The 12639-nt window shown below is 40.3% G+C and overlaps 5 protein-coding genes across 5 annotated transcripts; 2 read left to right on the top strand and 3 right to left on the bottom strand.

Moving 5' to 3' along the window:
- Window positions 1-41: 41 nt before the first annotated feature.
- Window positions 42-4722, top strand: BATDEDRAFT_15370 (uncharacterized protein). The gene is made up of 15 exons (XM_006675052.1): window positions 42-85; window positions 435-795; window positions 940-1029; window positions 1140-1421; window positions 1515-1889; window positions 1989-2156; window positions 2220-2296; window positions 2396-2923; window positions 3001-3132; window positions 3203-3294; window positions 3359-3601; window positions 3672-3891; window positions 3972-4079; window positions 4173-4313; window positions 4398-4722. The coding sequence occupies exons 1-15, from the start codon at window positions 83-85 to the stop codon at window positions 4569-4571; spliced, it is 2994 nt and encodes a 997-aa protein (XP_006675115.1). The 5' UTR covers window positions 42-82; the 3' UTR covers window positions 4572-4722.
- Window positions 4723-7065: 2343 nt separating this feature from the next.
- Window positions 7066-7720, bottom strand: BATDEDRAFT_8306 (uncharacterized protein; the record flags this gene model as incomplete). The annotated part of the gene is made up of 2 exons (XM_006674925.1): window positions 7066-7520; window positions 7597-7720. 2 exons carry the CDS (start codon window positions 7718-7720, stop codon window positions 7066-7068), a joined length of 579 nt encoding a protein of 192 aa, XP_006674988.1.
- Window positions 7721-8303: 583 nt separating this feature from the next.
- BATDEDRAFT_15366 (uncharacterized protein) lies at window positions 8304-9337 on the bottom strand. The gene is made up of 2 exons (XM_006675051.1): window positions 8747-9337; window positions 8304-8571 (listed from the first exon to the last, which is right to left on the bottom strand). The coding sequence occupies exons 1-2, from the start codon at window positions 9304-9306 to the stop codon at window positions 8550-8552; spliced, it is 582 nt and encodes a 193-aa protein (XP_006675114.1). The 5' UTR covers window positions 9307-9337; the 3' UTR covers window positions 8304-8549.
- A 238-nt stretch (window positions 9338-9575) lies between these two features.
- BATDEDRAFT_21518 (uncharacterized protein) lies at window positions 9576-11278 on the bottom strand (the record flags this gene model as incomplete). The annotated part of the gene is made up of 3 exons (XM_006675246.1): window positions 9576-9634; window positions 9690-9921; window positions 10004-11278. The coding sequence occupies 3 exons, from the start codon at window positions 11276-11278 to the stop codon at window positions 9576-9578; spliced, it is 1566 nt and encodes a 521-aa protein (XP_006675309.1).
- A 352-nt stretch (window positions 11279-11630) lies between these two features.
- On the top strand, window positions 11631-12287 carry BATDEDRAFT_85528 (uncharacterized protein; the record flags this gene model as incomplete). Its single annotated transcript, XM_006676216.1, has 3 exons — window positions 11631-11739; window positions 11964-12124; window positions 12213-12287. 3 exons carry the CDS (start codon window positions 11631-11633, stop codon window positions 12285-12287), a joined length of 345 nt encoding a protein of 114 aa, XP_006676279.1.
- Window positions 12288-12639: the final 352 nt, after the last annotated feature.

Below are 12639 nucleotides of genomic sequence, written 5' to 3'. Positions count from 1 at the left end.
ACGAAAGTTGCAGCAATCAGATTCCTGCCCAACAAATCTGACCACATTCTATTTTTGTCATTATTACAAGTACTTGTTTGCTATGGTCAGTTGCTACTATAATTATCAGTTGTTATAATGTCATCGTGAATGTTTTCATTTGAACCATGTTTGGATAAAGCTCTTGAAGGTACATGGCAATAGTGGATTCTGCAAAAGAAACTCATTTGTTATATAGATACCAACAAGCATTATATATTCTTGTACCATGGATTGAATCAAGTGTTCAACTTCTTGGCATTCATTCATACAACGTATAAAGATAAAAGTAACATTGTAGTGCTGATACTATTGATTGTCATTTTACACCCATGCTGCTGCTCAACCTCGTTCCATTGTGAACCATCAATCAATGCAATGGCATGCATAAACCACTCTATCCTATTAAATAACAGGATTCCAGGATCCAGGATGTACAAGAAAAACTTAAAAAGGAGCGAATGGTTTTGGATGGCGCTACAAGGATGCTTGCCGTTCAGACCCAGGCCAGTGCTCGTCAGATGGTTGAAGTCAATGTTGTCGAGGCTCAGAAGCGTATCGAGTTTCTAGAGAGTGAACTGCGCAAGCTCTATATTAAACGAGATCCTACATCCACTGCTGCTTCTATCCCATCTTCTCTTCCACCATCGTCATCACACCCCACGGGGCTGGCCATGAGCGGCTCGTTGACACAAATGAATCTACACGAGTCTACTGGCGGCCATTCTAGCGTCACCGCCCGAACTTCCACTTCAAATCTGGATTCATCTCGTCAAGGTATTTTTGTATTAATTTAAACTTGGATTCACCATCGCCACTGATCATTTCCACAAGATAGTCTTGCCAAGTGGTCTTGGAATTCAAGGGGTTGCATGCTTGACTTGCACTGACAATCACCTTGAAAAATAATATATTCTATAGGAGTTACTATTATTGGTGGATCCTCTTCGCATTCTGTGGATGATTTACCTGATTCAGGACCAGCTCTGAACACTGTGGAAACTAATTTTGGTAAATGCTCAGTCAGATTCATTTGTTCCATAATATAACCAAGCTATTCATTTTTATAAACCATCACGTTTAATATTACTTTGTTCCAATGCATTCACAATTGTATGTAGACTTTCTCCGATATGGAGCTGCCATCACAGCTGAGCAGGTTCAATTCCGTGTCAAGAAAATTCAATCAAAACTAGACATTGAACAAAAGGTGCGGACAGGAACAGAGAATATGTTGGCAGCTCTTGGCTCCACAATCAATGATGATCCTAAACGAAAGGCACGATTGGATCAGCGTCTTGCCGAGGCTAAAGTCAAGGAGATGCTGCTTTTCAAGGCAAAAACCAAACTAGATCAGATCTATCTGAAAGATAATGAGCATGAAGATGATTCTCATATCTACGGCAAGTACTATTGTGTTTTGATTTGTGTAGCATACCTGACCATGTCGTACTTGGAACACATGGTTAATCTGAATTTTGAACTTTGGTGAATAGAATCATCAAAACGTAAAACAGGAAAACTTTCAGTTAAAGTTATTGGTGCAGCCAACATCACTGGTAGAAAATCACAGCGTGAGGAAATCATTGCTCAAGTGCTAGTAGACAGTGTTTTAAAATACACTACTCGTCCAAGTAGACAAAAGTGGGAAGAGTCTATGGATTTGACAGTAGATAAAGCACTGGAAGTTGAAATCAATATATTGGAGAAAAGCGGCGCGCTGCTTGCCATGTGTTGGTTCAAGATAGCAGATTTGGACGAAAATTTGGAAAAGCGGTTTGGAATCAATAGGCCATCAAGTATGGATACTGTGCCAGAGACTTGGTTAGAGATGGAGCCAAGCGGCCAGTTGCATATCAAGCTCAGTTTTGGTAACGTGCTACAGGACCTATCTTTTGGTTTAAACCATGTTTTTTGTTTTAAATTCTAACATGAAATTACTTTGGACAATCTACTCATCAACCAAATAGCCTCTGTTCAAAGATCCAAAACAGAAAAGGATCGTATTTTCCGTCGCAATCCTGTACAGAAGATATACCCTCGCAATGGACATAGATTTTTTGCAATGCAATTTTACCAAGTTATGCAGTGTGCTTTTTGCAACGAATTTCTTGGCCGCCAGGGATATCAATGTCAAAGTGAGTCTATAAATATATCTGATTTGATCAAACTTGTTAAACTAACACAAATATTGCACATAGCTTGCCGGTATACTGTTCATCCCAAGTGCCATCACCGTGTGATTACAAAGTGCATTAGTTCTGAAGAAATCAACACTGTAAGTGCAAGGAACTGAGATTGGTTTTTAGAAAATTGCTTTGATGGATTTCTGATTAGCCTTTTTACACGTACATATTCTTGTGGTAATCAGGTGGAGGATAAAAACACAGGCCAGCTTTTGAAGTATAAGATACCTCACAGATGGGATAATGTTACCAATCTCCTTGCCGCATGGTGCGTCCACTGTGGATACCTAATTCCTCCAGGTCGGAAAATTCATCGATGCTCAGAGTGCTCTCGCAGTAGCCATAAAGAATGCTCCATGATGGTGCCTTACTTTTGCGGGTTGGCACCAGATATGGCAGATACTCTTATGGCAGCCTTTGACGAGCATGAAAAGAAAATGATTCAGAAGGAACTAGAAGAGGCTGAAAAATCTCGTACAATCATGCCGATATTTGATTCTGTTACTAGCACGGACAGTGCCGAGTTTTCAGCTGAAAGGATTGGCGGTGAGGATGTAAGCCACACAGTCTCAGACGGAGTTGCTATTCCTGTACCTGCTATGGGCACTTCCAATCTTGAGTCTATCAATAAGATACCGGGACCTACTCCTCCTCCAATCAAAGAATCTTCACCAAGCTTTCGAAAATCTATTGATAGATCTGTAAGTTATTATTTTGCTGTTTGGCGTGCTTATGGATACCGAAGATAGGCTAATGCTCAAAGTACACGGATTTTATTTTATTTTTGATATATTAGCCACGACCTTCTGGGACTGATTTCCATGTTTCAGCACGAACCTCTTCTCTCAAAATCAAGATGCCACCTAAAGATGTTACGCTCGAGGACTTCCATTTCGTTGCTGTTCTTGGTCGCGGTGCTTTTGGAAAGGTTGCTATTTTAAAACTAGGGTGTTGTTGTATTTATTTATGTACATGATTTCTGATTGAATTGGTTGTAGGTTATGCTTGCCACTGAAAAGACTACAAATCAAGTCTATGCCATCAAGGCATTAAAAAAAGAGTTTATTATTCAAAACGATGATGTCAAGAGGTACATATTAGACTTGTCCTGTTTATTCACAGCAGAGCTTTAATTTCATGTTTGTCCAATCTAGTACCAAGCTTGAAAAGTTTATTTTCCAGGCTGCTTCAGCTGAGCATCATCCATTTATGGTGAATCTTCACTCAAGCTTCCAAACTGAATCTCGCATTTATTTTGTCATGGAATATGTTGCTGGTGGAGATTTGATGTGTCACATTCAAGACAAGAAGCGCTTTTCTCAAGCGCGTACGAGGTTTTACGCCTGTGAAGTATTGCTTGCTTTACAGTACTTTCACCTTAACAACATTGTTTATCGGTATGATTTTTTGTCTGATTTAAATACGGAGACTGTAATACTTGGCTAACTGACCTGCGGGTGTATACAGTGATTTGAAACTTGATAATATTTTGTTGGGGATAGATGGACACATCAAAGTAGCTGATTACGGTATATGTAAGGCAAATATGCCATATGGTGCTACTACTTCAACGTTTTGTGGTACTCCCGACTACATGGCCCCTGAGATTTTGATGAACCGACGATACGGCGTTGCTGTTGATTGGTGGTCATTTGGTGTACTTATTTTTGTCATGCTTGTTGGCCGCGTAAGTAGACCTGGACTTTTCAAATGATTCGAGTTGGCACAATTCAATTTGATTGCTAATATCCTTGACATTATTGATAGTATCCTTTCCATGGTGAGGATGAAAACGATATTCTGGAAGCCATTTTGTCAGATTCGATTGAATATCCATCCAATATGCCACGCATCACACTGTCGCTCTTACAATCAGTGAGCACCAATGATCAATTTTATTTAAAATACTGTATCGGGTAGAGGATTATGAGACTAACACAAAGTTATTTTTTGATGACGTGTGAGCAGCTTATGAACAAGGTACCATCTCGTCGACTGGGAGGAGGAAGCGCTGACGCAGAAGAAGTCAAGAAGCATCCTTATTTTGTAAATGTAGATTGGGCAGCATTAATGAGAAAAGAAATGACTGCACCCTTTGTTCCTACAATTGTAAGCTGATTTGTCTTTGCACAATAGACTCGTATTTTTTCACATATTTGCTATTACTAAATGTAAATATGTTTGAATGTTTAGGCTGGCACATTTGACGTGTCTAATTTTGACAAGGAGTTCACGTCCGAACAGCCTGTGTTGACACCGATTAGCTCGGTACTGGGCGAGATGGACCAGAAAGAGTTTAATGATTTCCAGTACATCTCAGATTGGGCATATCAAGCACGGTGTGCTGCATCTATTCAATGCAAGTAGCGATGTGATTGTTGGTTTAGAAGCAGTAGGAATGGGATGTATTGCTTTTGGCATTGTATCTGGAATGCTCATGGATGAAGGGCTGAGATTGCTTGTTATGGAAAGTTTAAGTTGGAGAATTAAATAAAAGGTTGGCTTTTATTATAACTGGATTCAATGCGTCGTAATCATTACAGGAAATGTACAGCTATTTGCAAGTTTCCCGAATCAACTCATTCACGAATGTTAGGTATTCATACGTTGCTGTTTGACTCGATGCATGCAGGATCCACTGAAATCCAGTCCAATGTAACAATGAACGATACTCATCTGCAATGGACAGCCAAAACAGGCGGTAAGCTTATAGGCTAGCATTACCATTTTTGCTAATGGCATTTCAATAACTCGACGCATGTTATGATAGAGAAATCTGTTATGCTGGAGTATATAGTAGGTGCAGCACACATTAGTCCAAACACTCGCTTTCCTTGTCAAATGGGTATGGCTTCAAGACTGTATGCATGTGTTACACCCTCGCCCTACTCTGCTGTTGTAGATACAATCTCGTCCATACCGACCGGTATATGGGCTACTTTTATTCTTGAGGTGGTCAAAACACCTTTAGGGGATACCAAGAAGCCAGTATTGAGGATAATCAAGTTTCGGTCGGTAGACGCAGACGCAGCCAAGACAGCTGTCGATACAGTCCTCAACAAACTCTATCCGGATAGACTTGGTAGGTTTACTATAGCTATAATGGTATTGAAGCTGTACAGCCATTCAATGCTTGTATCTGTCATTGACTTGTAAAGCCATCACATGCATCTAGAAAAAAAAATCCTGTTTATTCTGAATCCACACGGTGGAGTTAAAAAGGCAAAATCATGCTACCATGATACCATCTTTCCTTTTATGTGCATGGCTGGCTACAGGGATCATCACCAGCTCATTGGTAAATATCATTGTTTAAAATAGATTAAAAGTCAGTTTCAAGCCATCTGCTAAGTGTGACAGCTTATCTTTGATGGTGTTAATAGAAACACAAGCACCTATGCATGCAACCAAAATTGCACAAACACTTGATGTGAATCAATATAAATGCGCTACTACAATTTCAGGCGATGGAGTATTTCACGAGTTTATCAATGGGCTGTTTACAAGGACAGATTGGGACGCTGCTCGTAGATTACCTGTTGGGATTATTGGTGCTGGTATGTATAGTGTTGAATTCTAATCATTTATCCAATTGGTATAGTTGCTAATCCGAATACTGGCTATGCTAGGCTCATCCAACGCCATGAGTAAAAATCTTGATCTAAACTTTGCCGAACTGGGAACTCTTGCTACACTCAAATGTAAGCCGTGTTTTAATCGCATGTAACCAGTGTATACATTTTATGTAGATTTACAAATGGTACTAATCAGCTACTTTTAAAACTTGAAATTAGGTCATACAAAGTCAATAGACATCTTTTCATATACTCAGAACAACACTAGGATGTTCTCACATTTGTTGGTCATGTTTGCATTTCTTGCAGACATAGATATTGAATCCGACAAGTACAGGTATATTGGCACAAGTCGATTTATACTTGCTGCCATTGTGAGGCTGTTCAAGTTTAGAAACTATAAAGCAAATGTGCACATACTAACGGCAGAAGAGGCCAGTCACTATAAATTGGAAAAGAATGCTGTGCAAAAATGTAATGTTTTAAACTGCTTCAGATATTTGCATATATGGGGGAAACAATCTATCCACCTCTTTTAAATGGCATATTCAGCTTCTGATTAATGTTTAAATATGTCAATACTGGTACTTGAAACAGCTGTTGGACCACCGTCGCTCTACACCAGCGCAGACTCGCAGGCATACAAAAATTGGCCAATTCATATCAATCCCTATCTCCAGCTCTTTGTTGCAACAAAACATCCATACATATCCTCAGATTTTCTTGTTGCACCATCAATTAAAAGCGATGATGGACAGATGCAGATTGTATGGTCAGAGGATATGGGTGCGCAAAAGACACTCTTGGCGATTCTTGATCAGGAAACAGGAAAGTTTTTGACGTTTGATTCGACTCGGCAAGCAAAAGCTGTGGCGTTTGTAATTGAACCTGAGCCGTATGTCTATAAAATACCCAAGAATACCCAAGATTTTGCTGGAGATGGAAGTCAATCTTCAGCTGCAAAATCACTGGGAGTATCGCGTATTGCATCAACCAGAAACCCAGGGATCATGGATGTGAGTGGAGAAGAGGTGTCTTATGAATCGATTACTGTCGAGGTGCATCCGAAAATGTTGAACTGTATTGTTCCAGTATGGCTGGATCAGCAACGATGGGAAAAGCAGTTTTTGGAGCGATTTGATGGAAGAGGCACTAAACTTTATTTTTAACAGCAATGATAGAAAAGATGGTTGGGTTTATAATTGGGTATTGAGATGATAGTAAAAGTGTGACAGCCTTGCAAGCATCATCAAAAGTCGGCATCTATTCAATCAATTGACGTATTACTATCGATCGGGAGTTGAAGATGAATCATTTTTGATTCCAGTGAAATATTCCGGGATTAACCTTGAGTAGATCTGGTAATCTTCCTCTAAAAATACACAGAATATAACCAAATCGACTGTATCAGTATTCTCCATCAGCCATTGCCTAACAGTTCCGAGAGCCACATGAGCAGCCGAATCTTGATCATATCCATATATGCCTGTAGAAATACAAGGAAAGGCAATACTTTTGATCTGATTGTGTTTTGCTACATTCAAACTGGCGGTATAACAACTTGCAAGGACATTAGGCTGAAGTTGGTTGCCACGGATTATCGGACCCACTGTATGAATGACATGTGGTGATGGAAGATTATAGCCCCGAGTAAGTTTGGCTTGGCCAGTAGGACATCCGTCAAGTTTAATGCATTCTTCCAAGAGCTCTCTGCCTGCCTTGCGATGAATAGCTCCGTCCACTAGATGATTGAATGCAAGAATATATGAATAAGAATGATCAAGATATTATTGGATAACAATCCGAGTGATATGTACCTCCACCACCACCAAGCAGACTATTGTTGGCAGCATTGACAATAGCATCAACAGGTAGCTCGGTGATATCTCCTCGACTATATTTACAGCAGTTGTCAGTTGCAATCCCAGTTAAACTAGTCATCACTCGAGTGCTTGATGCAACTTACAATATACATACTTGGCCGTGTGGAGTATGTGCAGGACCAAAGCCCCTGGTCATACACTCGAGAGTCTTGCTAGCCAGCCTCTGTTTCCATGACGCTACAGATCGAGCACCATGCAAAGCCATTGTTCCGATCTTTCAATGAATGGGTTGAAAAAGAATGCCGGACTCGTCATGCCAATTGAATTTGCAAAGTATTTGCATAAAATGAATCGTTTATCTGCAATCGTTTTTGCTTTGAATAAAATGCTTGAACATTCGCTGTCTTGATATTAAAGATTGTCGTTTTCAATCCAACACAGCCATTGTACAATACATTCAGATCGATCTTCAATTGAAGCCATTGCCGTATCCTAAAATTCGAGCTCGCGCTCTAGTTCAAGAGAACAAGATTGCCGTCAGGGAATGCAGCGGGTGTTCCATGCCGACCACCAAAAACCACTTGGCTTTGCTGAGGAGTTTAAAGTGGATAATGCTGTTTATTGAATTTAGTGGGAACTGGCTGTTTGATGTTGCATTTGTGAATACACTGCAAACTAGTCCAAAAATCAGTACTACGGTTGAATTAAATGCAATAGGTAGATTTATTTCAATAATAATAGGTGTTGTAGTTGATCGCCTCGCAACATTTTAAAGTTGATTGTCAACAGGTCCACCGTAGACTATCCAAAAAGACTGCTTGTAACTGATAGTAACAGAGGAGGGTATGAGCTGAGGGAAAGTGATCAACCAAAACATTTTCAAACGAATCTCCAGTATTAAAGGAACTGCAGATAGGATAGAACAAGCGAGTCAATCGTTCTAGTAGTTAGCCAAGAGATGGCAGTGATCTATAATAGTGATCAATGCGCATAATGTCGGGTAGCGCATTAGTCATTTAGTTCCATAACAATTGATCAATTCAGCACCAGCAAAATGAGGAAAATATTAGTCAAAAGTCATTAAACGGTTGCTTGTGTATTAACATAGCATGCATCACTAGAACAATCATCATAATACGCTTACCGTAGTCCATCAGCTACATGTGCCTCTACGTTTTGGGCCTCATCCACCACTGCTTTGATCACGCTTTCTAATCCTTGCCTTCCCTTGACAGCATTTGCTTTAAACCTCGAAACGGCAGCATCTTCAATAATTCTAGAAAACCAACTTAGTGCACCAACTGTAGTGATTTCTGCCCGTTGGGAGAACCTAGTATGTTGCAGTGGGTTAGAGGGGTCTGGCTTGAAAATGCAAGTTTCTTCGGCAGTAAAAAGCGAACGCATAGATAGGTTGACAGTCTTTGCAGTATACTGCTGGGTACTAGGGTCAAGAGTGCTTGTCTCAAGAAAAAATGTTTCTTCTGGAGTGTCAAAGCCGATACGACGGATGATAGAAGGCATGGCTTGCTTACACCGCAGAAGGCGAGTGGATGTGATGATGCCAGACTGAGGATTGACGGAACGTTCCAGGACGTCAACAGAGAGGACATGGCTGGCATGTTCGTTGGGATACTTTTGAAAGTTTGCAGATGTCAGTATTCCCCAAGGATAAGAGTAGGTCCATGATTCTTCAAATAAACCCATGGCGATGTTGGCTTGAGAGTTGCTGAAATTCGTCGACTTGTTATTTTGAACTAGAAAAAAATTGGAAATTTCAACCGCAAATCTGCCTTGTGTCATGTGCATCCACGTGAAGAGTGCAATAACAGCCATAAATGGAACATTTGTTCTGCTGGAGGTATCAAGCCATGCTTTGCTCAACTTTAAAACGAATTCATGAACAATCCATTCAATTCAATCGTACTAAACTCGAGCATGCGGTTTGGAAATATATCATTTTTATTAAATTACTGTTACGAACCATCACGCTGTATTTTTTCTCGTCGCATCTGTTCCTCATCCACGACATCATCTAAAACTCAACATTAGTAACTTAAATCTACATGTCACTATGCAATTCTTCTTACCAATGTATTGAGAAAACGAATTGTACATTGCCATAAGTTGCACTATTTTGCTTTGTAATTCATCTCTAAATTGCACATATTGAGCCCTGATATCTAGAGTCAATTCTGAGCCACCACTATTATGCTCTGCTGAATGGTCCAGTGATAAAAATGCTTTGGCTACTTTTTCCGACCGTTGTGTATTTGCCACAAAAAGATCCAGTTGGGATGCCACATCGTCGACTTTATGCTCCTATAATTCAAGCATTAGCATTTCAAGTTCCAATACTGCCAAATAAGCGCACCTTGTGCGTGTCGATAGTTTGCAATTCTACCTTTTTGTCAGAATTTAAAGGACTCGAGTCAATAACTGAACCATCCACGAGGCTCAATCTACAGTCTTCATTGGCAAGCTTTAATGTGTTGTCAACATTAAGCGACAGGGTGCTTTGCCGATCATGTTTTATTGCATTTTCAAAAGACCGATTCTCGTCTGGAACAAGACTAGCCGTATCAGAGTCATAAACGCCATTGATTCCCCAAGCTGGCAATACTCTTGCAGGTGATCTTGGTTCTTTGCTTTGCTGCATCACACCTTCATTTTTTTTAATCTGAGCCGATTGAATTTTCACAGGTAGATTCGAGTCGGAGACAGAATGTAAAATACGGCGTAAACTACTTTTAGTCTCAGCCTTATTGGCTTGATCTCTCATACCATGTTGACCTACATGCATCAACTTGTTGACGTTTTGAATTGTGCGTAATTGATGTTCAGGCTGGTCAGATTTAGACTTGATGGCAACGTGATGAACAGAAACAGATTTATGTCGATTTTGTACACTCTGGTTAGCATGATCCATTTTGCGTCTGATTTTTGCTTCCCTTAACGGATATCGAGTTGCCAAATCCTTGACTACAGCTTCCCGAACTTCTTCACTCATGCCATCCACTTTTTTAATCAAGCAATCGTCAATATCTATCCGTCGCTGCATGACTTCATTAAGCACTTTTTGATTTGCTTCGTCCAACTGTCTACATTCACGTGCATGTCTAGCATGCATTTTTGTCTCGTGCGCTCGAATGATCTGTGCAGCTACCATCTCTTTTTTTGATGAAAGAAGTTTGGTTGCTAGAGACGGATACGTGTCGATAAAATTCCAGATATTTGTTGGCCCTTTTTTGTGAGCATGCTTGTGTAGGACTTGATTGGGAATATGAATTTGAGAATTATTGTCTACTTTATAAAGTATATGATTGTGCTTGGTTGGTTTAGAGCTTTTTGAATTGGCAGGGTTTTTTGTCAATGATTTTTTTGATGGCTTGGAGGTAGAATTTGGTAGCTGTAATGGCTTATCTCTTGAATGTGTACATCCAGTGAGCTGTGACAAGTCTGATGCTCGCGAGGCTTTGGTTTGGTTAGATGGTAAAGCTGTAGTTTGTGTATCTTGCACAACTGGTTTATTCAAAGTTGGTTTCAACAAATCTGGAGTAGGAATGCGCTGCGATGTATAGTCGTGGAATATAACTACAGGTTTAGATGGCTCTTGAGTGAAATATCGGCCATTGTCATTATATCTGAAAGAGGAATGAGGATGAATAGATCCGGCCATGTGGTCGCGTATGATTTTTGGCTTCAGTGTTTCAGTGGAAGAAGGAGTCTGAACAAGAGTGATAGAGTCGGTGGATAAGGGAGTGTTGTTTGTAGCAGCAACCCCAGAGCCATGTTTTCTGTGGCCCATTATAGTAGTGGCTGACAAAGTATGTCTAGAACGAGTTGGGGATGCAAAGGCCATGTTTACTACTGTGAATGCAAATTAGCTTCAAGTGAATAGAATCAACTCAGTCACGCGAAGTCATGTGACAAGCAAGTGATTTCATTGCAGCAGCTCAACTGCACTCAACCAACAACTAATGTTTGCAAGTCGCTTCCTGTCACTGCTGCCAAGACCCGCAGCCGCCTCTATGATGGTGCGCAGAGCACCCATGTCCACCGTCAACTGTGGAAAGGTTTTTCCTCCTGTCGAGCATACCATGCTCAAGGAGGCTTACGCTGCTCGTATGCACGCAAAGTGTGAGTGATCCTGCCGCGAGTGCGTAGATGTCAAAGAAACCTTTTTGAAATGATTCATGCTGACTGTTGGTGTCGATTACTCTGCATGAGTTCTTGCACCTTGATATAGTGACTGATGGGTTTAGCTAACAACTAATCTTTTTATTGGCATTGATTATTCTAAACCATGGCAATCTCTACAACCAATCTTGTTCAACCTCTAATACTTTAACATTCACTACTAGCATCTGCCAAAACATGGTACTACCTCAATGTGTTTTTCTTTCTTCCTGGTATGCTTTTGGCCGCTTGGTGGCTTGTTCCAGGTGAAGTAGCTCATATCCAACACAAGTACGAGCACCCCAACGAGTATATTCCATGGCCCCATCTCAAGAAGCAGAAGAATGTAAGAATTGCCATTTTCAGATCTCTGGTCAATGTGTCGATATTGAGATAATTATTGAACTTGGAGCTAATCTACTCTGTAACTACAGCCTTTCCCCTGGGGTACTGATCCTCTGTTCAAGAACGATGTTTTTGTTCCTGTAAGTAAAATTTTCCATGGTTGACTCGGATATAATCCTTCAGGTTGTTTACAAACCAACTGGTCTGACTTTTGACTCAATCTGCCATCATAACCACACTGACTGGAACCAATTGGATCGGCGCACAACAAATTCATTCGACAGAACCCACCCGCGGAAGAATAATCAAATCAGATATTGTGTATGAGGATTATATTCTTAACCGGCATGACTTGGGGCTCTCGAAACCTTTTTACAGATATTTTACTTTGATTCTGAATGTTTCCCCTGCCTCATATCCAACTTGGCACTGTTCTTTTAAATTTGGCTTGAATAAAGTCGATTTAACAATTTTGCTCGATTAATTTATCAAACTTGGCATGTGTATTTTTCAAAG

The sequence above is a fragment of the Batrachochytrium dendrobatidis genome, assembly GCF_000203795.2.
Source record: "Batrachochytrium dendrobatidis JAM81 unplaced genomic scaffold BATDEscaffold_1, whole genome shotgun sequence".
Taxonomy (NCBI): Eukaryota; Fungi; Chytridiomycota; class Chytridiomycetes; order Rhizophydiales; genus Batrachochytrium; species Batrachochytrium dendrobatidis.
Note: the sequence above shows the minus strand (reverse complement) of the source record. Positions and strands in the feature narration are given on the sequence as shown.